The 26,478-nt window shown below is 37.3% G+C and overlaps 1 protein-coding gene across 1 annotated transcript in view; it reads left to right on the top strand.

Annotated features, from left to right (window-relative positions):
- LAMA1 (laminin subunit alpha 1) overlaps positions 1 to 26,478 on the top strand; it is an 80,453-nt gene that overhangs the window by 22,670 nt on the left and 31,305 nt on the right. Inside the window, exons 10-32 of the mRNA XM_071554265.1 lie at positions 867 to 1,007; positions 1,980 to 2,153; positions 3,721 to 3,822; positions 4,512 to 4,723; positions 5,992 to 6,103; positions 6,999 to 7,109; positions 7,863 to 7,990; positions 8,485 to 8,571; positions 8,821 to 9,032; positions 9,523 to 9,629; positions 10,580 to 10,760; positions 12,063 to 12,199; positions 14,767 to 15,003; positions 16,134 to 16,277; positions 16,649 to 16,828; positions 17,430 to 17,615; positions 18,452 to 18,579; positions 19,613 to 19,733; positions 19,860 to 19,997; positions 21,642 to 21,763; positions 22,679 to 22,765; positions 23,025 to 23,218; positions 24,185 to 24,327. Of these exons, the coding sequence (XP_071410366.1) occupies positions 867 to 1,007; positions 1,980 to 2,153; positions 3,721 to 3,822; positions 4,512 to 4,723; positions 5,992 to 6,103; positions 6,999 to 7,109; positions 7,863 to 7,990; positions 8,485 to 8,571; positions 8,821 to 9,032; positions 9,523 to 9,629; positions 10,580 to 10,760; positions 12,063 to 12,199; positions 14,767 to 15,003; positions 16,134 to 16,277; positions 16,649 to 16,828; positions 17,430 to 17,615; positions 18,452 to 18,579; positions 19,613 to 19,733; positions 19,860 to 19,997; positions 21,642 to 21,763; positions 22,679 to 22,765; positions 23,025 to 23,218; positions 24,185 to 24,327 (3,384 nt within the window). The remainder of the gene's footprint in view (positions 1 to 866; positions 1,008 to 1,979; positions 2,154 to 3,720; positions 3,823 to 4,511; positions 4,724 to 5,991; positions 6,104 to 6,998; positions 7,110 to 7,862; positions 7,991 to 8,484; positions 8,572 to 8,820; positions 9,033 to 9,522; positions 9,630 to 10,579; positions 10,761 to 12,062; positions 12,200 to 14,766; positions 15,004 to 16,133; positions 16,278 to 16,648; positions 16,829 to 17,429; positions 17,616 to 18,451; positions 18,580 to 19,612; positions 19,734 to 19,859; positions 19,998 to 21,641; positions 21,764 to 22,678; positions 22,766 to 23,024; positions 23,219 to 24,184; positions 24,328 to 26,478) is intronic.

Raw genomic sequence — 26,478 nt, 5'->3', positions numbered from 1 at the left:
TGTGTAGAAATGCCCATGGAGATCTACTATTTACCCAGCTTTATGGGCATTTATCAAATATCTCTGCTGATTTGTTTGTCAGCAGCAATTGTCTATAAACTTTTTGAAGAAATAACCACATACTGGCTGTACAAATTCTACAAGAAAAAATATTGAGTGTGGTTTTTTGAATTTCCCACCCCATTAAAGTCTGCATTGAAAGAAGTATGTAGCAGTGTGCTCTGAACTACCCAACCGGTAGAGAGGTAAAGAGGCAGCAGGAAAGTAAAAGAAGCTAAGGGAGTGGAGCACCTCTGCTTTGGGAGTAGGAGTTTCTGGACCTTAGCCAGAGCATATTGGGAGGGAGAGCTGCCAACCAGCACAAGTATTTCTGCTGTTCTTCCAGAAAGAGGTGGCAGCAGTAGGGAGGATCATGGTGTTAGAGGAACTGTTGTCTTGAAATTCCAAGAGCCTGGTCTTAAGGGTCAACTTTATGGATTCTGGCTGGTGAGCTATCTGAAAGGCAATCCATTTAGATTCAGTAAACATGAGAACTTTTCTCCAGAGCAAACTACAAAGTTGAGCTATGAGACGAGTAGACTGGCAAGCTGGCAGAAGCTTTTCAAAAACTGCCTGTGTACTGAAATTTCACTCTAATAGAGCCCTTGCCAGGACTTGTTTAGATTTTGATGAACTGGCAAATTTTGATGAATTTTTCCCATCAGTTTCAATTCTAAGCTGTGAGTCTTATTCAATAATCCTGCTGTGCTGAAATGTGTTTCCTTTTATAACATTCTGATTGTTGTTATGCCTAAATCCCATCTAATCCACTGTACTTGTTACCATAATAATGGTGATGTGAACCAAATGTCATATGCCTTTGACAGGAAAATGTAGAAGGTGAAAACTGTGATCTCTGTAAACCAGGATTCTACAATTTGCAAGAAAGAAATCCTCAGGGCTGCACAGAGTGTTTCTGCTTTGGTGTTTCTGATGTCTGTGACAGTCTTCCATGGCCCATCAATCAGGTATTTATATGTTCTGTCCATGACCTCATATTCTTTCCTAGACAGTTGTGAAATGTACTATATTTCTTTTTGACATATGCCCAAGGTAACTGCTAATTCTGATACGTGTCTGCTGACAGAGGAATGGATTTTCAGTATCATTCAGCAGCTCTGAGGTCATCAGCATGTCATCCCAGAGCAGTTTTTGGCTCCACTGGCTTGCACTAATATCAGAAACATTGGGTAGTGGAGGCTGCAGTAATGCACTGGAAAAATGCATTTTTTTTCCTGACTATTAAAGGGTTTTTTCATACTGAAATGATGAACCCAAACTTGCTTCCTTGCTCTTATGCCTGTTGGACAAGGTCAGAGTGACCTCTGGCAATATTTCCAATACTCTTTCTTAGGAAGAAATGATTATAAATATCACTGTCTTCTTAATAGACTGTTCTTGAGTTAGGGGGCTTTGGGGACACTATTTTCCCACAAAATTCCTTATGTCTCTTTGCAGAGCTAGTTACACTTTAGTCTTCTGTTGTGTGCCAGTAAAAAGGGAGAAAAACACATGAAATTGACTGAAATTTTGAGATGGTTGTATAAAACTCTGTCAGTGAGAAGAACAAAGTTCTCTCATCTTGCTTGTTGTTGTTGGAACTGTGTATTTTGCTTTCCTCCAGCTCAGCCCTGTCTGTAAATGGGGATGATGGGCCTCAAAGCCTTTAAAGTTCTGTATTTTTGTCTCAGGGAATTGCATAGGTATCATGTTAATTTTATTGGAAGGATGAAAATCACACCCATTATATTTTTTGATTTCCTGTCTAATAGAGAGGTGGAGACTATCTTATTCTGAAGTGGCATATTTGCATGTATTGGATGTCTGACTTGGCAAATGAAAGTGTTCTAGATCCATCAGTTTGAATATCTAGGAAGGGGTGAATGCTTTCTCAGTGATAAAAAGCCTGACTTCCTTAATATTATTCTTCTTTCTTGGAGATATCAGACATGACTGGATGGCTTGTTACTGATCTGTATAGTGCAAGGAGCGTGCAACCTCAGCGAAGTCAATTTGATGGACCCCGTCAAATCAGTATTAACAACACTGAGGCTGTGAAAGTACTGAAACATACTTATTACTGGTCAGCACCTGAGACATATCTGGGAAATAAAGTAAGTACTCAGCTAAGGATTCAAAGCTCTTCTACAGTTGCTCTATCTTAACCATAACCTATTGCTCTAAATATATAGTTCTCTTCAATTAAAAATTACATATAAACCCCAGTATTATGAAACTTCCCAGTCTATCTCTGCTCTTCAAATTATACTTTCCTGTCCAGACATTCCCAGGACCCTCTTTTTGCTCACTGAGCTCATCCATGTCCCCACGTTCTTCTCTGCCTGTCTTTGATACAGGGTATCTCTTTCTCTTGTCTGTTACTAACTTACATGCTCACAATCCCCTGTGTTCTCAGTTCCTATCCCAAAGCTTTTACCTTTCATGCCTTGTCTACCACCTATTAAATTCCCTTACCTGTCTCTTGTCCTTCTTCTCTCTGGCAAGTGTTAATTTTCAGCCAACTAGTCCTTAATTTTTACCCTGGTTTGCTAGCTAAAGCTCTGGGTCTCCTATATTTTTTGCAGCAGAATCACAGAATAGTTGAGGTTAGAAGGGACCTGGAGGTCATCTTGCCCAATCTCCTTGCTCAAGTGTGGTCACCTACAGCAGGTTATCCTGCCCCATGTCCAGAGAGCTGCTTCTGAGTATCTTCAGAGATGGAGACTTCACAATCTCCCTGTGGAACCCATGCCACTGCTTCATCACCGTTCCCAATAGAAATGATGTTCAGAGGGAACTTCTTGCATTTCAAATTGTGGTCATTGCCTCTTGTCCTGGCAGCTGGACACAATTAGAGAGTCTGGCTCCATCCATTTTGCACTTTCCCTTTGGGTGTTTGTAAATAATGATGAGATCTCCCTGAGTCTTTTATAGGCTGAACAGTCCTGCTATGGTCAGTCTTTCAACATATGAAAGATGCTCCAGGCTCTTCCTCATTTTAGTAGCTCTTTGCTGGACTCTTTCCAGTACCTCCACCCCTCTCTTTTACTGGGAAACCCAGAACTGGAGTCAGAACTCCACCTGTGGCCTTGCCAATGGTGAGTAGAGGGAAACCTTGCAACCTCACCTTTAATTGCATTCAGTACAATCTGCCCATTCAGCCCTGTTTTATTGGTATGGTCACACAGTAAGTGAAAATAAGGCTAAGAAATATAACATTAAGAGGTTGCTTTTGCACAGGGCAATACTAACTGAAATTGTGATCTCTTATTCATTTAATGTAGGTCTAACTGTTGGCTAACTTTGAAGTAGTCGGCAGCAGTACTGGGGCTAAGGACTCTGAAAGGTGGAGTATGGAATGTGAACAACTCCAGCATGCTGTGCCCTTTGGCTAGAAGGATAGTGTATTCCTCAGCTGTTTGTTGAAAATCCTGTATTTCCACTGAATGAGGGCACTTGTTTGAATCACCAGTAGGGCCTTGAGGTAGCTTTCACCACCTGCACAGCAACAAGCCAGCACTTGTCCCTTTACTGATACTCATGGCATGTTAAACTTTTCCTGGAAAGTGCTATTTGTAAGCCATGCACTCCTATAATTTGGACATTGCATTGACCCATGTAATTTCTTTGTGTTGGTTGGAGGTTATCATGTTGTTAAGACTTCACTTTTTGTTATTTCAGCTCACAGCTTTTGGTGGAAACTTAAAGTATACAGTATCTTATGACATTCCAATGGAGAGTGTGGACAGTGACATAGTATCTAGTGTGGATGTCATCATTCAGGTGGGTTGGGGTTTTTTCCAGCTTGTTAGTATTCAGACAATATTAGGAAAATATGAAGGATTAATAAAAAAGAAGATAAAATAATGCTTCTATAGTCAGTTTTGTCGATTCTCTTACTTTTTACCCATTTGGCTGAAATTGTAAGTATACAATACCAGTTTTAAATGATAAATACCTAAAATTCAATCCATTTGTAAAAGGGGGAGGTGTTTATTACCATTTCTACAAAGCTGTGTTTTAAAAAACTACAGTGAATGGGGAGGACTTATATTTATGAAACAGATGAGTGTTCTTGCTAATTGCTTACTTCTCTAGATTTCTGTTGTTTTTAATAAGTAAGACTCTATATTGAATCTAGGCACCTCCAAAAGCATTTTTTAAATATGTACTTAGTAGAATAAAGGAGAGATCACATTCTATTTTATAGAGTTGTTTGATTTTTGAAATTTAATTTATTCTTTTCCAAAAGAAAATTGAGTATTTCTGAAGTCTCTGAACCAGAAGAGAATGGGATTGTGGTCTTCCTTGAAACCATGGAAAATGTAGACCTTTTACTTACTTCATGCAAGAAATCTAGTTTGATTGCCTCTTTTCTGTATTACATGAATGTATATTTGACACTAAATATAATTGCTTAATAAAATTTACATACAAATGTGGCAAATGTTTTCTCTCTCTCTCAATTTCAGGGTAATGGGTGGATTCTGAGTACGAGAGCAGCAGGCTTGTCATTACAGCCCTATGAGGAGTACTCCAATGCAGTGAGATTTGTATCGGAGAATTTCATAGAGTTCAATACAAAAAAAGCTATAGACCGGGAAATGCTGATGACTGTTCTTGCAAACGTGACCCATCTTTTGATCAGGGCCAACTACAACATTGCCAAGAAAGCTATCTATAAGTGAGTGAGACAAAGTATTCAAATTAATCTATATACTTCTATTATTTTTCTGCATATGAATCATTATTCTTAGGAGCAGTATTCCTGAAGTTTTATGTTAACAGTTTCTAGAAAAAAGTGTTATTTATTGAATTTCCTCAAGACCAGTCTTGTCCCCAAAATACAGTCATATGGAGTATGTGGAAAGGGGCATTTGGGTTTAAAGATTTCTGATAGCAGAAGCATTATTTTCTACTTTAAAGGAATACTGCATGAAAGTCTTATACAATGGCTGCTTTGTTTAGAGGTAAATACCTCCAAAACTCTCAACAGTATGCTTATTTTGGTATGTGACAAGTTAATCCTTTACTGACTATTGAAAACCTGTCAGTAAAGACATTGGTTGTCATTTCCTTTGATGTTTCTTTGTACATGTTACTGATGCTCATCTCTAAGACAGTGCTTAATAGGAAAATTGTGCTGGAATGGACTTACTGATCATTTCATAGTCTCAAACCAGCATTGTCAGTATGTGCCTCAGACTACAGAGGTCTCTATTTTACCTGTTGTCCAAGATACAGGAATGAGGTTGTATCACTCTCAAGGGAATCAGCTTATCATTTATTTACTTAATTTCCTTCGACTCATTGACAACCTTTCTTCCTCATTCCCTAATCTGGTAACATTTCATGTCAATGAAATAAGGTTTGATACCAAATTAGCTCTGTGCTCTTTTGTACACTGACACCACTCCAGGGATATTTATGTCCATTTAGGGATAATGTGTTCATCTTTATGGAATGTTTGTTAAGATTTCTTTAAAAAAATTTGCCTGTGGTTGAGAAGATTGTCTCTGCTACAAAATGTCTCTCTTTGTAGTGAGAGGTTTTGTTTTGTTCTGTTGTATTCAGCATCAGTGAGCTGGTGCTGTTCCTCACTACTTGCCAACCAGTGATAGGTGCCTATTTGAAACATGATACTAATAAAGCTGTCTTATTTCAGGACAGCTATACCTCTAATACTACACCAGAGGGGCGAGAGTTTTGTTTAAACCACTCCACAGGAAAAGAGACAATTGCTAGTAGTAATGATAACAGGAGGAGGGTGCATCTACTCCCAGCAAATGCTGTGATAAGATAGTGATTTTAAAGCAGAGACTTGTGCCTGTTCCTCACCTCTCTCTGCCAGGGAGCAGCACTCAGCAGTGTTATCTCCCTAGAAGGACACTGCCCTGTTCTAAATCAAATCTGGGGAGACTAATGATGTGATGTTTTCATGCTTGATCCTAGGCTGGACTCTGTGACCCTGGATACTGCAAGTGCAAATGTTATAGATCTTTCTTTAGCACCAGATGTGGAATTTTGTGAATGTCCTCAAGGTTACACAGGAGTATCCTGTGAGGTAACATCTTATACTGTTTTGTGTATACAAAACTATCTCCTATCAAAAAGGATCAAAGCTTTAAAGGCAGGCTGCCTTTAATTATGCTGCCATAAAAGTGTATGTTCTGTGGTGAATTGCTGCATACTATACTTTACACAATCTTGTAGATATTTTCTGTCACATAAACCAAATGGGATTTTAAACTTGAATTCTTTTTGGTGGCACTAAAAGATGATGCACTTCATAACATTAGTGTTGCAGAGGGATCAGTTGTGAAAGCTCTGTGAAGCTGTTTTGAGCTTACCTTACTTGTTAAAAGCACTTTTTCTGGATCTGAATCATGTACAGTTTATTTCTGTTATTTGTCATTAAGTTTATGGATGCAATAACGAACCTTAGCAGGGAGGAATGCTGGCTTTTGAAACAACCCACAAGGGTCAAATGTATTGTGCAAGGTGGGGTCTTGTATATTAGTGAATAGAAGATTAGAGAGGCACAGCCCCATCTGCAGAATACCAGGAACTATTTTGACAAATATTTTTAGTATGAAGCCTTGTGTTATAGTGTTGTTAATGATTCTGCAAAGGAGGTAGATCATCTGGTTTTTACTGTCCCATAATGAAGAACTTTACATATTAGACTGCACCAAACTTCACTTTTGTGCCTCCAGGGTAAAAAGAGTTGAATCAAGGTTTTATGAAGTTAATTTTCTTCTCCTTTATCCAGTGCAAGTGAAAAACAACTACAACAGAAAAAAGCTACAGTGGCATCAACAAAGTTGAAAGAGAATTAAATTACCACAGTGTGAATGAGTTAGATGGTGTGTGGTCAGAAGTGCACTCTTTGAAAATGTTTTGATGTGTGCTTTCAACACAGATAATGCTGTGCTTTTTTCCTCCTAATTTCTTTTCAGTCCTGCCTCCCTGGGTTCTACCGTGTAGATGGAATACTCTTTGGAGGTATTTGTCAACCCTGCAAGTGCAATGGGCATGCAACTGAGTGTGATATTCATGGTGTTTGCTTTGTAAGTCTTCCTTCAAAGTGTTTTGTGTTTTAACCATCTATTTAGGAATTAGGAAAGCATTTTGACTGTGAGTTTATAGTGTGCATAAATTCCAAGCTGTGGGTATCAAGCTTTTAATTGTTTAGTTCAGAATATGTTTGGAGGCTCCATTAGCATATTCTCCAAAAAAGAGTTTGTTTCTGTTTATCATTTCAAGTGGGGAAAAATCAGAACTAGTACAAACATGTCACTGTATACTGGCTGATTAAAATTTTGACTGCTTGCTGCAGGTGAAAATAAGACTTCTCCTGAAAGAAACAATTTTAAGCAGGGAATATCTGTTTTCAGATATAGGTGCATCCTCCGTGACTAACATCAGTGGAAATTACACATCACCTTCTGAAGAGAAAATTTAGCTCTCAGAATTCTGAAATTTAAAGGTCACAGGAATAAAATGGCTAAACACCAGTAAAAACTGTGTAAGAAATTTGTTACTGCAAACATGTTTAATATGAAAAATATGTTAAAGTATGTGTATAAGTAATATGACTGGTTTCATAATGTATTTTCTAAAATTTAGGAAAAACAGATAGGATTTGCTCTTACAACTGAGAAAAAAGTCAAACACTTATTTTCAAAGTTCAGTGTTGTTCTTCATGGCTTGAAGAATGGCTTCCTTGAATGTCATACTGCATGTAGACCACAGAAAGAATCCCTCAGGGGCTGAAAAACTATCAAAATCAAATACAAGAAGATTTTTTCCATGTCTCACAGGCTTGCCAACACAACACAACAGGACCTTTCTGTGATCAGTGCTTGCCTGGCTTCTATGGAAATCCATCCCAAGGAACATCTGAGGACTGCCAGCCCTGTGCATGTCCTCTGAGTTCAGCTGCCAATAAGTAAGCTGCTTATGTGAGGCTGTCCTTTGTATCTTCAGCAAAATCAAAAAATGAGATAAAGAAAAATGTTGTGAAATCTGAAGGAGAGAGAAAAGGGCTATTTTTTCCACCATGATTTGACTATATCTCATTAGAAACATTGTTTTTCTGGGTAGACAAATATACAGACTAGGCTGAGAGATACTGAGTGAAGTGGTGCAATTTGTGCACGGTGGTTGAAAGTTATAATTCAACCTGTCCTTGATCTTGGCAGCAAAATCACAGTTATCTTTCTTGTTGTTTCAGAAAACAACAGGACAGAAGTGTAGCATGTGAAAAAGGAACTCACTACAGAAATTGTGCTTATTTGTTACAACAAGAGCCAAGTTCTTAGGAAGTTTTAGAATCTTCCATTAAAATAAAAAAATCTCAACAAGAGTTTTTGAAAATTGAATGTTTGTAGAAATATTGGGATTCTGTGTATTGATACTGACTGCCATAAATGTTGTTGATAGTTTCAGTCCTACTTGCCAGCTGAGTGAAGAAGGTGGAATTGTCTGTGACAAATGTCTTCCAGGCTATACTGGTTCTCAGTGTGAAAGGTATGTTCACTAGCTTTGGGTAAAATACCTCTATCATTACCATCATTAACTGTTCATCATCCTATCTGCCTCAAATTGTTCATACCACATGTACAGAACATTTCTAATAGAATTTTCCTTTCCATTTTGTTTTTCCTTGTAATACAAAGACACTGCAGGTTAAAATTTAATAGGAACCACTCCCTTTAGTGGGGAGAGTGTATGACATGACCACATTCCAGCTGTTGAAGTTTTTAAACTCTGATGCAGGTGTGCTAATGGTTACTATGGAAATCCACTCATGCCTGGACAATCATGCGCTCCGTGTGAATGTAATGGGAATGTAAACCCTCAAGAAGATGGCTACTGTGATAACCTCACAGGACAGTGCCTGAAATGTCTGGGGAACACAGCAGGTCACCACTGTGAAAAGTGTGCTGATGGGTATTATGGGGATGCAGTGATTGACAAAAACTGTGATGGTAAGCTATTACTACTCTCAAAATTTAAAGAACACAAAAAGTGTGGTGTATGTGTAGCAAAATGGATGGGTAGATCTGCACATTTACTGAAAAAATTAATCTTCAGGTTGGAAGTTAGCAAGTGCAGATTGAAAACTATAGTGTTGGGTTAGGCTGAGGAAGGGGAATGTATTATGTTGGGGTCTGACACTTGATATCCCTGGAACTTAAAGGCTTGCTTGACACTGTCCCTCCAGTCATGTGCTATACACATTTCCTACTTCTGAATGTCACATAGGGCTGGAAGAAGAAACTTCTCAAATGTAGCCTCTCAAAGGTGTTTTTTTTTCTTTTAGCTGAAAGGCACAGGCATTACTTTAGTATATTAGTATCTGTGGGGTATTACAGGTGAAACACAATGTATACCAAATTTGGAATTCTGCGTAATAGTAAGTGCATATAGACACACATGAATAATTTTTTATTTGGTTTCTTTTTGTCTGAACACAAGCCTGCGCATGCCATGTGAATGGTTCCCTTTCAAGTATTTGTCAACATGAGACAGGTTTCTGTTCCTGCAGACCAAATGTGATTGGAGAAAGATGTGATAAATGCTTGGTAAGCAAATATTTACTTGTTTCTAATATATACATGATATTGTCTTCCTCTTTAACTATAGATGTTGATTCAAGCAGATACAGAGATATGACAACAAATATATTCAGAGGAGGGGGGACCTGTTGCTGGAGCAGAGACCAGAGTGTATCTGGAAAGGCTTTTGCAGTTGCTCTGCCTGTGGTCTTTGCAAATGTGAAGCTATGTAGTTGACTCGGTGCCCTTCTGCATAGGGCTGTTCAGGGTAGTGCTGACAGTGTGTAGTCACATTGGCTTACCAAAACAACTCATAATATGCTAACCAGAAGGGATCTCAGAGCTGTGCTTCTGTAAAATGAAGTCTGAATGGGAATATCTGAAGAAGTGTGGTTGATGACAATACCTCATGGCTGAACGCCAAAAAGGGATTCAGCTAAAAAGCAGGACTGTTAGGAGAACAAGTTGATAGTCACTGTGGTACAAACCAGCAGTTTCCTGGCAACGCTAAGTGTAAAACTGCTAAGAGCAGGAAATGTGTGCCCAGTTACCACCCCTGTGGCAGCCCAGCTGAATGACTTTCAATCCACATGAATCATAGGTCACTGACCAGCTCTGTTCTGGGCTTTCATTCATAGTCACCAATAGCTATGTATGATCAGCACAGCCCACTCTCACTCATACAAGTCTTTAGACTAAAATAACATCAGACTTCAAAACATAGTGTCTTACTCATGAGAATAGAGGACCATGAGAGCATTTCAGGATTCAGCTTTTCACCCGAGTGCATACTTGCATAGAGCTAGGAACAGTGAAGAGATAAGGCCAGGGAGCCTTCCCACAGCAGTCACACAGTGCTGACAAATATTCAGGTGGTTCAGGCATCATGGAAAATAAAAGAAAACAAGAGAGTATATTGTATTGTTTTCAAAAATTTATGAATCATAGCTCAAATCTATTTATTTCTTGTCCAACAGAATGGTTATTATGGCCTGCTTACTGGGCTTGGCTGCATTCCCTGCAACTGCAGTCAGTTTGGCTCGGTCTCTGAGGGCTGCAATGATCAGGGGCAGTGTCACTGTGTACCAGGAGTGGCTGGAGAAAAGTGTGATCGTTGTGCTCACGGCTTTTATGCATTCCAGAATGGTGGCTGCACACGTAAGCTCTGATCCATAATCCTTTCAGAGTTTGTCTGGAATTCCTTTTAGCAATGTATTGTATGTTGAACTCTGGCAAAGGTCAGCTGTTTTGATTACTTCATGGGAGAATCTGTAGAAAGGTTTACTAATACTTTGATTAGTCTAGGGAACAAAACATTTCTTTGCTTATTGTATGATTCCTTGTAAAAGGTGGCGACTATGAAATAACTCATAAAAGGTGCATGGGAGAAATACTACATCCTCAAGAGCTCCTTTGTCTCTTTTGTACAAACCCCTTCAGTCCTACAGAGGGTAAAAAAGCTTTTTTTTTTCCCTGCAACTGCAAGAGTGAAGAGCTACTACTCATGAAGATTTTTATGTTATTTTTGATTCAGTTCTTGAGTATATATTTCATACTTTGATAAGATGTCATTGACTCTGTTTTCCCCTCCTTGCCTGAGTGTGTAAAATTTGTAGTCATGATAGAGAAGAAAATGTTCATCCAAATGGAGAGTTGTCATCAAAAATTAATTTATCATGTTAATAAGATGTCCTTTTCAACACAGGATAACTAAAGGAGTGCCTGCCTTTTCTCCAACCAGACAGTAATGCTTTTTTCATGCCTCAAAGAGTGCAGTAAAATGAAATATCCTGTAAGATTATGTGATAGGAGTATGCTTTGAAACACATATACTGTGGGCTGCTAATATGCTAAGTGTCTTTACTAAGAAGCAAAGATTCCTTTAAGATACCTTTAAGCATTTCAGTATTGGAAATTTTGTAAATGTTAGTAAGCAATTGATAAAACCACTTTTTTGAACTTCTGCTTTTTAGCTGGAATAGTATTGCATTCCTTAAATGAACAAGTACTTCTTGCAGTAACTAGTTATAATTAAAAGAGTTATCCCTCTCTATTATTCAGTAAGGGATTACTGAGGTTAGTCCTTTCACCTGCTTGAGGACCTGAACGTATCTCCTGATGAGTTTTCAATCTTCTATAATAGAATTTTTTCCTTGCAGATTTACTCTTCTCCACAATAATTTTGGTTGGCTTTGTTGGTTCTTCTGTGAAAATGTAGCACTGCTTTTAAAAACACCAAATAAGCTAAGTCAAAAAGCAGTAATGGGCTTCCAATAAGAAGATGAAATGTCACTGTGATCATAATTTATTTCTCAGTGATTAGGGATGGCAAGGAGTTCCTAATGGAATGGACAAACTATTGCATAATTAAGAAATATAAGACTATCAGTGGTCTTGGAGTTTCTTCTCTGTAGCTAAAGCAAGGATAAAGTTATTAATTTGGTTCTGTTCCTCTTGCAGCCTGTGACTGTGCCCATACTCACAACAACTGTAATGCTGATTCTGGCCAATGCATTTGTCCCCCTCACACTCAGGGACAAAAATGTGAACTCTGTGAAGAAAATCACTGGGGACTCTCTCCTAAACTTGGCTGCAAGGTATGGTAGTCTGGATGATAAGCCTTGGCTGTTAAATACAGCTCACTCTATACAGAAGTGGACTCTTGTTTTGAGAACTATGGTCTTTATTCTGCTCAAAATGTTAGTGCCCCATGCTTACATTAGAACAAAACCCAAAAAACAAGGGAACAACAGGAACATTGTAAGAAAACAGTCTTTGAAAATATTGATCAGAGTGTTTATTCTGCATAGGTGTATAGTTCACATTAAAAATGTGACATGTGTATTCTAACTTGTAATTGTTTGAATAGTGATACTAAACCAGACTAATAGCAGCATTGGCAACTGAGTACATTGTTTCTGTGCAAATTAAGAAGAGATGATATTGTGTATTTAATAACAATGAAATCTAGCTTATTTTGAAAGTTACTGCAGGCATTTTTTTCCTGAATATTTGTGATTAAAATAGTATAATGTAGTTAATGTTTCAGGAATGGAACAATGGTAGCTCCCATTATCTCAGCTTAATACTTACAATTAAGCAGTAAAATGCCAAGTCAGTGCAGATTAGAGGAAGAGCAACCATTTACGCAATTAGGTTCACACAGTAAATTCCTGACAGATATGGCATTGGGCCAGTCTTTGTGTTATAAATGTTGAGATTTTAAAAAGCCTCAGAATTACATGAATGTAATGGGTAATTTCAGTGGAGAAACCACAAATACAATCAACTTGGCGAAGTCTGTCATTATATGCAGTAAGCATTTAAGTGTCAGCCAAATTGTTATATTTTTTTCTCTCTTCAGTTATTTAGGGTAAGGATGATAAAGTACTTAGTCTTCAAAGTTAACTGTCTTAGTGATTTATAGCAACTTACTTGGCAACTGGTCTTTAAGCCACTGCTTTGTTAACTACCAGCTACTGTCATTATTACACAACGTACTGCAAATGTGCTGATCCTTATGTATTTCCTTTGAGGTGTTCCTTAGGTAGGGTGTTTCCACAGCACTTCCCCATGATCAAGTGTAATTAAATATGTAACTGATCACTTTTGCTAAGTTGTGTATCATTCCTTTTGGTTACAGAACCACACGAATTACTCTAAGGTATTTTAGTTACTTTTTTGATGCAATGAACTATACAGTGAACATCAGGTAACAGGCCCAACAGAAGCACCCCCTGTGCTTCATGGTCTGCTACGGTAGGTTAAGATCTGGAGCAAGGTCTTGTGGCAAACCCTGGAGAGACTCCTTGCATGCTCTCTACATGAATGAAATGGGGGTGATACTATCAGAAACCTGACAGGCTGTTTTTGCAACACAGACTGCATAAGTTGGTACTTCATTTATCTTTGTTTCTTGCAGTTTTCTTCATATTCAGCATCCATTTCTGCATGCAGTGATGGGGCAGAGCTGAAGTCAATGTTTTGCTTGCAATCCTTTTCAAGTGTGCTGCTGCACTGTGCATTGTACCTTAGGGTTCTTTTTTGTCTTTATCACATATAGAGATTGAAGTACTTGTAAATTTTTAAAAGAGGGTTTGACATTCAGAGCTGTATGTCTTTACTGGTGTCTGAAAGCAAAAGCTGTCAACTTGTTTGGTTGTAATGTGTATCACACTTAGGTGTTGTAGTACCTAGTGCTTGCTGCTAGAGTAAAAACTGCTTAATACAAAGAGCGCTAATGTTGAGCAGCAAACCTTTGAAGGATGATAAAGGATAGATAGTAACGCTAATAGATTTTGTGGGTCTTGGTGCAGAGGGCTTTACAAGATAAAGGCATTTCATCTCAAAGAGAGATGAGGAGGAAAAGGATGCAGGGAAAATGCTCACAGTCAGGTGGCTTTTTGCCTGCTCTGCTAGAAAGAACCACAGTACAAAATTGTAATTGTTAAGTAACCACAGATATGAAATAGACTGAAGATTAATCCAGTCTTCTTCCAAAAGGAATGACAAGTTAAGTACATGCACTTTGCATGTTTGTAGTAACAGATTCATACTACTGACTGCATAATGAAAGATATACTCTACCAGGAACCAGTATTCCTTTGGTACTGAGATGCACTGCATGCTTTTGGTTGTAATGAGATTCTTGGTTCCTCATCAAATAGTAAATGAAGCTTGAGCAAGATATAGGCCCTATTAATGCTTCTTAAAATCTTAAAAGAATGTTAATATTAAGATTTTCCTTTCTGTCATATTTATAAAATGATGGTACTTATAGATTTTTCAGTCATCATTTATATAGCATTATTTTAATTTACCTGCTGCACTCAAGACTAGTACTGTAAATAAAGTATTTTGGAGTTTTTGTTTGTTTGTTTTCTGGAAAAGATTGCTCCAACTCCTTTGATTTCCACCTCATATTTGGGAGTTGACAAAGCTTCTAACTTCTTGCCATCCACTGTTTACTGGAAATGCAGTTCTTGATTAAAACACAAACCAAACAACTTGACTTCTGTGTGGAATTTCTTCCCTTTTATTATAATCTAGTATGTGTTGATAAACATTCAGTTTTAAGGGGCACTCTAAATTTTCTGTGCTGTTTCTGTTGCAAAAAAATTTTTAAAAATCTGTTATTTATGAATATTTCTTTTTTTCATCTAAGGCTTGCAACTGTAGCAACACTGGTTCAACCAATTCCCAGTGTGATATATTGACAGGTCAATGCCAGTGCAAAATTGAATTTGGAGGACAAGACTGTTCCAGGTGTGCGTTAGGCTACAGGGACTACCCGGATTGTGTTGCCTGTGATTGTGATTTGAGTGGAACAAAACCGGAGATGTGTGATGACACTGAAGGACTTTGTGGTTGTGAAGAAGAAACTGGCATCTGTACCTGCAAGGTACTAAACTATTCAGACCCTTCTGGGACAGCACTGGGATTTTTTTGACATTTATTACATTGAAGTCATGAAAGGTATAGGGTTGAAAGAACTTCAAGACAATCTACATCCCTTCTTTGATACGTTTCTGAGAACACTAAATCACTGCTAAAGGATTTTCTATGCCAGTGCTAAACAAGTCTTGTTATTAGGCAAGAAAAAAATGAAACAGAGTCAGGTTTTTCTGCTTGTACACATTTGGTTTTATTAGGTTTGGGAACAACATATTGATTCAGATGATATAGCCTGCTTTTCTGAAAATTCAAATTATAATGATAGGAAGAAACCAATAAATAGGAAATGGAGTATCTCAGTTGTTTTTAGATATGTTTATGCTGCAAGTTCAAATTGGTTTCCTATGCTATAACCAAAGGCAGTGCTTAAGGATAACTCATAAACATTGATAATAGTGAAGTCTGAATTGACATTTTTATATAAAAAAGGGAAACATTAAATACACAGATAGTACAGATTTTTCTGAAAAGGTGGGAGTCTGTTCTTGAAAGACTGAGTGAAAGACTGAGTGATAGAAAACTTACTTCAGAGCAACAAAATTGTGCTTTCATAGGTGTCTCTTCAATCTCTGGTTAAAAGTGCCAGTGGGCACTGACTGAAGTTTTGGGTGTTTCTTCAAGTTCAGCTTAACAGCTAGAAATTGAGTGCAAAAACAGACACTTGGGAATAGGTCCCCTCATTCCTATTCACATGGAGCAGTTTCTTTGGATTTGAGATCTCATTTTCCTGATGGAGGTCTGAGGGGAAATTTTGTCTTGAATAAAAATTTATAGCTGCTAATTTTTGGTAGAAATTAAATATGAGTTTAGCTTGAGTACTCCATGGTTTTGTTTTTGTTGGTTTGTTTTTTTGGAGTATTTTTTTTAAGCATAGGAAAATACTGAAAAAAGTACTGAAAAAAATAATGTACTGCATAGTAAAACAGAATAGATACAACAAACTATATTCTGCTATGCATTTTACATAGCAACCAGTTTTTCTTCCAAAAAGAACCATCTTTCATTTAGTTAGTGAAGTAATAGGAACATGTTGTTATGGTTTAGTTTTGGTGTTGTTTTTTTTTTACTTCCCTCCAGGAAAATGTATTTGGTCTACAATGCAGTGAGTGTAAACCTGGAACCTTTGCTCTGTCTGCTAACAATGCACTAGGATGTACTCCATGCTTCTGTTTTGGGATGTCCATGCTTTGTTCAGAACTAGAAGATCATGTGAGAATTCCTGTAAGTAAAACAACATAAATACACAGACATAGTCTAGTAGTTATCATGTTGAGTGCCACACTGGTGTGCCTAAGGTCATGCACATTTAATGAATCGGACTGAATGTAGTTGACTGGCTGATGGGTGCAGTGGTATATGTAAGAATAGAAAAGAGATCAAATGATAAAAGGCCACAGTCTTATTTCTGAAACCTTGCATTTCACCCTTCACTTCTTAAAGAAGTAAATATCAAATATATTTCCCAGTTTTTTTTTTTTGGGCAATACTCCAAGATGGACTGTTGACTGTTTCAAAGCAGCTAAAACTGTAAACAGCATATTACACTGATAGAATAATTTTCTTGAATGAATCTTTTGCTCCTTGTGTTGCAGATAACTTTAACTCCAGCTCAATCCATTCTGCATGTAGTAGCTCAAAGTAACCTGACTGGAACAGTGGAAGGAGTATTTTCACAATTTCCTGATATTTTACTGGATGCTGCCATAGTCAGAAAATACTTAAATACAGAAACATTTTACTGGAAGTTACCAGACCAGTTTCAGGGAGACCAGGTAAGAACATGAAATAATTGGAATGCTTTGTACATAACTTCTTTATTGTTTTAATAGACTCCTTTACTGTATAATAGTCACTTAATCTTGATAATATTTTTCTATGTTAGTTCTATTCTTGTAGGTCATAATACTATAAATATTCAGTGACTAAACTTATTTATAGGAAGCACAAACAATATCTTTACATTACCATTACCTGATGAGATTTTTCTTGACTGTGTAAATTGGTAACACCCATATTTAATCACCATGTTACTCCTTGGAGATGCCAGGGGGTTAAACAGTGATATATTCAGTTTCACTGTAGAAAGCTGAAAGAATTTTTAACTTTGATTAGTATGGAGATCATGTAATCTCTATTGCTTAGAAATTAGGTGAAAATTGAGAACACACTTTCAAAGGGTCTAGAAGAAGAAACTGTGATTGGCTTTTAGAAATAATGCATTTAACCTTGGTGCAAAAACTGCTGAGTTTATGTCAATTTTTGTGTGTTATTACCAATTCTTCAAAGAACTGGTGGTTTTCCAGTATTAAGATATTTTCAGCTAGTAGTTCTAACCTTAGAATGATTAAAAGTAATAATTTTTTATCCAAACAGCTCACGGCCTATGGAGGGAAGCTGAGATATACTGTTGCTTTTTATGCTTTGGATGGCTTTGGAACTTCAAATTTTGAGCCACAGATTCTAATGAAGGGAGGTCACACCAGCAAGTTGGTCATATACGCAGACATCCCTTCTCCAGCAAATGGAGTAAGAACTGACAAGGAAGTAGAAATGAAGGAGGTAAGCTAAACTTCTATGAAGTTTTACACAAAAGCTCTACATATTAAATTAAATACTTTGAAAATGCATATCTGATATCAAATAGGCTGAGTAAATAGAGTGCTTGAATTAAAAGGTATCTATTTTAGGAGGGCAAAAAATGGCTGGAAATATTTTGCTAAAGCTTCAAGTAACGTTTTGACAATTTTTCCTCCTTTAGCAGTGCTGAAAATGTTGCTGGGGCAAGCTTTTCAAACCCACTCAGATTTTGGTGATAAGTGACAGGCAGCAAGGTATTGCCACTCTCAGGCAGTCTGATAATTTTCTAGCCTGTATCTTACACTTGCAGCCCAGGTAAACCATATGGCACCACCATAGCCTGGAAGGAATAGTAATTTGCAGCCGTGATCACCAGACTTTCAGAGGAGATAATAATGACCTCCTTTTATCTCTGTGACTCTCTGCTGACTGAGGCTGAGGAGAGACCTGGTTTCTCTTTTTGACAGTTTACAAGACACAGTTACAGAAGCTTTTCCTAAATGACTATGAAATAAGTGCTATGAAATCCTGGTCTTTTGGCTGTCTGGGTTCTCCAGATCTATCTGGAAGAAGCTGTGCCATGCAGGCCTGAATTGCATCACTGCAGAAAGTAGTCATGGAAGTTGAGCACAGGGAAGGAAGGAGAAATTATGCAAACCCATGTTTTGTTCTGACATGGAGCAAACATGGAGTTACGGATTTTCTGGGACTTGTAGTTTAGACATAGTCATTGTGACTGCATTTCTGAAAGAACATGTAAGAAGGACCAGAGCATTACCTTGCAGTAAAGTTTAGTAATACATGATGTATTTCCATAGGATTTTTGGAAGTATTTTAATTCTGTGTCTGATGAGCCTGTCTTGCGTTCTGACTTCATGTCTGTGCTAAGCAATGTTGAATACATCCTTATCAAGGCAGCTTATGGCCAAGGTTTACAGCAAAGCAGGTAAAACAATCTCTAATTTCATTTATATATAGTATTGTATTTACTGTAATTTAACCTACAAATACTCCCAACTGAGCCATACAGTAAAGATTTAACTCAAATTAGAGAAATTTGCTATTTCCTATTTGTGACTTTTGCTCTTCCTCTGATAAGAAAACATTTATGACCCTTAATGCAGCAGAATTCCTCTTTAATTCTTTCTGTGAAACACTAAATGTCTCTGCTGCTTAGTTTGATAGCAAAGCACATAAAGAAGCACAGGCTGATGCAGTGTTCTGCAGGATGGGTGATGTAGTTATGTATTTTATATTTTCTAAATTATTTCTTTCACATCTTGTGTATATTGAAATTTTTTGTTTGGTTGGGCTTTTTTTGTAGTTTTTCCCAGCTGAAACTTATAGTCCCCTGAGTTCTTGAGTTTGTATTAATCTAGGTATCTCTGTAGTATAATGCATTCTGGGCAGTGGAAGCAAGACGTTCCCACCTCAGAACAGCAGCATTTTATTACCCCTTTGAACAGAACTAAGGTACTAATGAGAGGGAGGGGATGGGAATGGTCACTGCATCTGTCAGTCTGGAAACTAGCAAGACAAGCAAAAATGCATCCAGTGAAAATCCTGTATCTGTACATCTTCACAGCTGTGTAGAAATCTGATTCCACCTCCTGATTTTGTGTTATTTTTGATTCATATGACTTCAAATATCTCTCTGTTAGGTCTGTCCGAAAATGTGTGAGACAAAACAAATGTAGTTGTCTAATATTTCTGAGGAAAAAATACATACTCTTAACGTGATAGGTTTGGCAGTTCTGCAGATCAATAGGAATCAACCTATATTACTTTGAATAATATCTGATGTGGTTGTAGTTCCTGAAACTCCATAAATAAGAAAAGAATCTTCAGTTGAGTTATTTTCACAGGCAAAAGGGGATTATGGAGATTTTGTATGGTAGCCCTGACCTTGAAGCATGAAAATGTTTTGGTGTTAAGAGATTCTTTAGGTGTTCATGCTCTTTTCTGCATGTATCTTGTAGAATTTCAAATATCTCAATGGAAATTGCAGTCAAGTTTGAAGAAATGCATCTAGGCAGAGCTAGAGCTCGTCTTGTAGAGCAATGTAGATGTCCTGCTGGTTATACTGGATTGTCTTGTCAGGTACAGAATGCTTGAATCCTTTTTGTGTGTTTAATGAGATAATAAAAAAAATACTTAAGTGGGTTTTGTAACTGCTGATAGCTGTGATAATTTTTTTACATTTTGTTTTACTTCCCTTGCAACTAGAGCTGTGCTTCAGGATACTACAGGGGAAAGCATACAGAACTCAGTGTGAAAGAGCCTCACACTCTGACAGCACCTTGTGTGCCATGTCAGTGCAACAACCACAGTGAAACCTGTGATCCTGAAACTGGGAAGTGCTTGGTATGTACATTTTATGGATTTTTCTATTGATTTCACCTGAGCATACAGTGGCAGTAACTATGGATGGAATTTCTGAGAGAAGTGTAAGGCTTTACTATTTGGATAAAGTTTGATTTCCCCCTCAACTCTGAAAAACGGAAAATCTGAACAGAGTTTCCTTTATGGTGCATTCAGTAAAATTAGCAAGGTTTTGGGGCACTAACATACTCAAAATACTTAATTATGTTACTTTACTTTTACTTTGAAAATTAAATGTGTATCAGTTCAGTTTATGAGACTTTTTGGTCTGGGCAAGGCCTGCTTAGTCACACAAAAAAGAAGTAAAGGGGCAGTAAGCCATACCATACCTCAGACTGTCAAAGGCAAATTCTTTGTCTCTCAGGAAGAGAATTCTCTGAACATCTGTAAATGAGATTTTTTTAACATCTAGAGATTGAAGAATTATGAGGATATGCCTCTGCCAAATTAATTTGCTCACTTTCTTATTTTACCCCAAGGGTTGCAAAGAGGGACCACATATGACTAACACATTGCCTCTCTTGTAATCTGACTGCCCTGTGGACAGAAAATTCTCAGCTAACCAAATAAGGCCTGTTAAGTCTGTTTCCTGGTATTGCTCAATATTTTTTCATACTTTTTTTTCTCCCAGTGATTTCATTACTTCAAAGTCAACTTCTGCTGAATTTATTCTTGAAGTCAATTTTTTTCAAGTGACCTTCCTTAGTCCTTGAGAGTTCTGTAAACAATTCTTTTGCTTTCAGGCTTGTCTAAAAGGATGTATCTCATGAGTCAGAACAAAGACTCTCACTCTGACGAGGCCAAAATGCATAGGTCTTTCACACTAGGGGATACTCATCATCCTTCCTCTCAGGTTCTTGTTTCAGGGGTGGCAAATCACCTGTGTGTGTTGAGATTACTACTTAGACTCCAGTTGAGTGAGTGGGCAAAAGTGTTGGTTTTCACCTCTGACTTTTGCCTCCATACAACAGGACAGCTGCATTGCTACTGTTTATTGTTGTTAACTAACCTCTTTATTCACTTGGTGGACTAAGTCAGTTAAATTGTGTTTATAATAAAAATTAAATGTTTTAATAGCAGTGATTATTGATCAATGCTCTTGACAAATTAAATGTAGCGAATCCTAACTGTGAATAGTCTTTGGTTTACAGCATTCAGGTGCATTTGATGAAACACTGAAACATGTATTTTTCATCCATGTATTCTGTTTATTTTTTCCATCAGGTTCTTTTGTTGTTGTTTGTTTGCTTGTTTGTTTACTGGAGGTAGGTTGGTTTGGTTTGGGGCTTTTTCATTTTTTTGTGGGTGTCTTTTAGGATTTTTTTGTTTTGTACTGTGATGTCCTCACTTGAATTGGATTAATGGAAGCAGAAATATAGAAACATTAATGGAAATTTAGAACACAAATTAGGTCAGCATACCTGAAGGGGCATTCACATAAAAGAAAATATTCTGACATTCTCTTTATTTTTGCATAAAAGGTTCCTCCACTCAGAGAATGCTCAACAATGAGTAGTGACATCTAGAGATGATTTTTGGAAACTGTATATATGTACTGATTGGGGGGAAGTTACTCCTGTTGTTTGTTGTTGTTTTAAACTGTCTGAATTCCATTTTGTGTATCAGAACTGCAGAGATAACACAGTTGGTGATTACTGCAGTGCTTGTGCCCCAGGCTACTACGGGAAAGTGACTGGATCTGTCAATGACTGCTCACTTTGTGCCTGTCCCAGAGCCAACCCAGTTAGGTAACCAGAACTTAAAAAATCCAATGTACATTTTACCATTCACTATTTCTTGTGTTGTGTGTTCAACATCCTACTCCTCCTACTCCTCCCACACTATGACAATAGGAGTTAATTATTACTTGTCCTTAATTTTTAAACATTTGAAAGCTACCTATTTTATGCAGTAAATGGAGCTTGCATTGTGAGTTGTGCACTGCTAGTGGTAACTCTGTGAGGTTTTAAAATAAAAAGATTAACAGATAAATGAGTCAATTTTTTCCTCTAAGAGTAGATCAGCCACGTAGACTGTTTTATAGATAATGGAGTAAGTTGCTCTGACATTGTTTAGTTTCAAATGTGGGTCTCTTTCTTCATTCAAAGAACAATGCTTTTGTATTTACAAAGACTCGGGCCATCTCCTGTCAATGCAGGAACTTTTCATGAGATCATTCCTAGGGGAAGAAAAAGTAGTCTTTTGTCTGAAATTTGTACATCTGTTTATTTGGTAGTAGAAGAGTTAAGTTCGCATTTTGAAAATCAAAATACTGTGTAGGGTCTTTTTTCTTCAGAAGTGTGAAAAGCATATTCATTGTTTGCTTTTGTATAGTTGAGTCAGAATGAGAGTTGAGGAACTCTGATGTCCTCATGCAAGCCTCAGTTAGATACAAACTATAGCCATATTGTGCAGCATCCATTTTTTCATTGTCTTACGTTATAAAAGGAAGGCCATAAGATTCTTTAGCATGTTATTCAGTAATGGAGTCATATTGGAAAAGAAAACTTAATATAAATAAAGTACAAATTCTAGAGCACTGCATCAGATTCAGCAGAAGATGCTCCTGTTTACAGTATTTAACCTGTGGCTGAGGGTATAATTTGTCTTTGTATGGTCCTTTATTTATGTGCTAGGAGGTATTTGTTTATCTTTCCCTCCAGTTTTAGTCCCACTTGTGTCCTGAAAGGTGTTCAGGATTACCACTGTGATGCCTGTATGCCAGGATATGAAGGACAATACTGTGAAAGGTGAGTTACACAAGATGTCCCCATTTATTCCCAGCTCTCAAGGACAATTTGATTAATATGAGCCATATTTGTTCTCAGAATGCATTATTCAGTGTTCAGAAATGGGTGTATAAATGAGTGCTCATGGATTTGGAGTGATTTGTTAGTTACTGTTGAGCTACTAATAAAAAAACCTGCTAGTGATTCTTAAGATAAGTGTAACATCTGGTTTAATGATGACTATTCCCTGATGTTCAGTGTCCCATTCCTCTCTGTGCAGGTGCTCCCTTGGCTATTATGGTGACCCTCAGCTCCCTGGTGGCAGCTGCCATCCATGCCAGTGCAATCCCAGTGGGTCTGTTCATGATAACTGTGACCGTGCAACTGGCCAGTGCCTCTGTAAGGCAGGAGTGACAGGACAGCTCTGTGAGGAGTGTGAACCAAGGCATATTCTTGTGGAAGATGAGTGTGTTTGTAGGTGGTTTTTAAGTTGCTTACTTTCCCAGAGGGCTTTGGTCTATTCCAGTGATATTTGTATGCACATTCCTGAAATGTTTTTGTGATGTCATGCCCTTTCTATTGTCATTTCTTTCTATGAAGCAAAGAAATCTTAACAGCTTAATATTTCTGTAAAACAAAGGGGTTTGGACAAGGTATTCTCTGGAGGTCCTCAACCATTCTGCGAACACAGAGAAAACTGAAGTAGAGATCAGAACATCAGACAAGCAGTTAGTCTTTAAAATGGCTTATTCAGTGTTGCAGACAAGTTTAGGAAAGATCATTTTAACATTTTTTGATGACTGTAGAATACCTTTGTTTATTGGAAAATGTTGAATTGCTATGTCATTGACCCTTTGGATATGAGGTTGCTGTAATACTACTTTTGGATTATGCCAGGTTTATAGGCGTTCTTCATCGATAATTAGTCATATTTCACCAATAAAATTCATTATAAGAGGATAAATAGCAGAAAGACACATGTAGTGCACTTATCTGCTTTTACAATGCATTGGGATTTAGAACTCGGATTTTGCTTTAAGAAAAATAAAATACAGAGAATAAATGGAATTACAGCACTATAGGCTTAAATTTCCTGTCTTTCTAACCTGTTTGAGTGAGTGTCAGTGACTTCAACCTGGATTTATTGCAAAATAGATAAATAGCCTCAATAAGCTGACAAAATAGCAAGCAGCTCAATAGGTAGCAGGACCAATAAGGCATTAATGTGTGCTAAAAACTAAGGAGAATATGGTTTGGAATAAGTTCACTCTGGGGCAGGAATGGGAGGACAAGCCTACAAATATGTATACTCAGAATTATTATACTTTATCTCCCTTAACTGAAATGATGAAGACATATACTGTCTAAATTAAAATTTCAGTATTTGTTGGCTTTATTTTAATACTAATTTTGCTTCCTTCTTTAAAATTGTTTATTTAGCTTGTGATGACAACTGCACAGGAGTTTTACTCAACAGTTTGGATAATCTCAACAAGATCATACTTTCAGTGAACCTCACTGGTATTGCTCGCGTGCCCTATGGGATATTGTCAGAGTTGGAGAATGCAACAAAATACCTGAAGGTAAAATAAACATGTAAATAAGTAGTAATACCTAGTCACACCTTTCAAACAAAACTTGCTGCCACTCATGTGTGCTGATAATTTAACAGAAGTCCTCCTAAAGTTTTTATCTTGAATACATGTATGTGTAAGTGATACCTAATTAAGACCATTATATTTACTGACTGTATTAGTTCATTTCCATTTGTTGGGCTAACATTTAAATAAATGGGTTAATATATTTTTCAATCAGCAATATGATTCCTGAATGTCCTTCACCTGGATTATGTGCATTGTGAAATCTGGCCCAGCACAGGCATTAATTTTCAGTAGTGGCGTATAAACATCAGGCTAGGTTTTCTCCTTTTTTGGACCCTTTGTTAAAGAGCTGCCAAGGCACAGATCTAGTGGCTGCTTCCCTAGAGCCCCTGAGTCCTCCCCTAGCCAGGGTGCTTAGGGTGCAGCAGTTTGCTTCCTTTTTTAGTTGTGTGGCAGTCAAAATGCTTTACTATATCCTCATCTCAGGACATTAAAGTCAGGCTGAATAGTTCAGTGTTGGGCACTTCCAGGCTGCTTGGTGCAAATGTTCCATCAGCTGCTCTCCCCCTTAAAGGATGAAATACCACATTTTGTGATTCTAGAAGGTCATTTTTGTTGCTGAGGATTAAGTTCACGTGATCTCTGCACAAAGTTAGAGATAAACAGGATCCTCCCTGCTTCATGACCACTAAAATAGGAACATTTATTGATATGAGTCTTCTCAGCAATAGTCAAACAGACAAGCTCTGAGTCAAAAATAAAGCTATCTTCTTTGTATTTCACAATATCACACCAAAATCAAAACAATGTGAGCCTTTTTGTGCTGCCAAATTAAGCAAATTAAGATTTTTGAATTAAAATTTTTTCTATTAAAGATGGACAGCAGAATGAATTCCAATTGGTGTACTTCAAAATGTTAAAAATTACAGTATTTGAAGTCAAACTTGATTAGATTACATGTTTATGCTTCAGCAGAGTTACTCTTATCCTTTAGATTTAGTTGCTAACCTTCTAGTTTTAAAGCTTGTTATGCTTCCCTTCCTTTATGTCCTAAGACATAAAGGTACTGAGTTATTGTAAAACTTCAGGGATACAACTGATTTGCTTTCTATAATTGTTTTGTGTTTGTTTAGAAGCATCATCTTCTTGAACTTGGAAACATTATTCAATATGTAATTTTTATTTTTCCCTTTCACAGTGAAATCTTATGTAAAAATAAAGGCAGTTTAAGTTTCTCCTTTAGTACATACATTTTTTATATTAAAATCGAATCAAAACCAGCTGTCACTTTTCTTGGAAGTGGGGTGCTAAAAGTGATATAAAACCTTGGGGCTAGGATGTAATTTTGTTTATATGAAGCCACAGTGCTTTTTAAACGACTTAATCTTGAGGATACGTTTGTAGTCATGTAATTTTTCTCTGTTTGGAAGCAGGTATTCCCCTTTTTGTGGATAGTTAAATATTATCTTGCCTTTTACCTTGTACCAAAATAACTGTGGCTAGAAGCCAGAAAATCCCCAAGTTTATTTTTGTCAATTAGATATCTTCCCTGAAGAGCAGTCCCCTGCACTATATTGTGTCTGCCTCATGCTGGTAGCTCTGGAATTTGAGTTTTCTCTTTCCTATCACTTAGATGTGAATCTTTCAGTAATGAGAAAGTTATCAAATCAGATTGCCCATTCCTCATTGTTTCTGCATCTCCAGTCCACTGGAGGGCTTCAGTAGTTCTGTTTTTCTAGTTAAAGCCTCCTGTTTTAGTCTTCCTGATATACCTAAACTTGGTTGCTGTCCCATTCTGGTTTTTGGAACTAGGCTTTTAAAGAAACTTGCCGTGTTTTATTCCAGAAGGCTCAAGAGCTTCAGCCTTCTCTTTCACTTGTTCTTCCTTCACTCTGAGAAAAAGACTTGGAAATTTCCATTGGACTCAAGGCTGTTGAATATTCTTTTATCACTTCTTTAAAAAGTTGGACAAATTGATACTTATTATGATATTTACGATGATTGGCTCTGAAACATCTGTAATATAACAGTAACTGTTCCTAGACTTGCTCTCTCAGTAAGAGATGACTTAAGTGTCTCTGCATCTTTAGAGAAGGGGTATTCTGTTGCAGGCCTTGGCTGTATCAAATACTA

Source organism: Pithys albifrons, chromosome 4, assembly GCF_047495875.1.
Source record: "Pithys albifrons albifrons isolate INPA30051 chromosome 4, PitAlb_v1, whole genome shotgun sequence".
Classification (NCBI taxonomy): domain Eukaryota; kingdom Metazoa; phylum Chordata; class Aves; order Passeriformes; family Thamnophilidae; genus Pithys; species Pithys albifrons.
The sequence above is the reverse complement of the archived record's forward strand: the minus strand, read 5'-3'. Positions and strand labels throughout refer to the sequence as shown.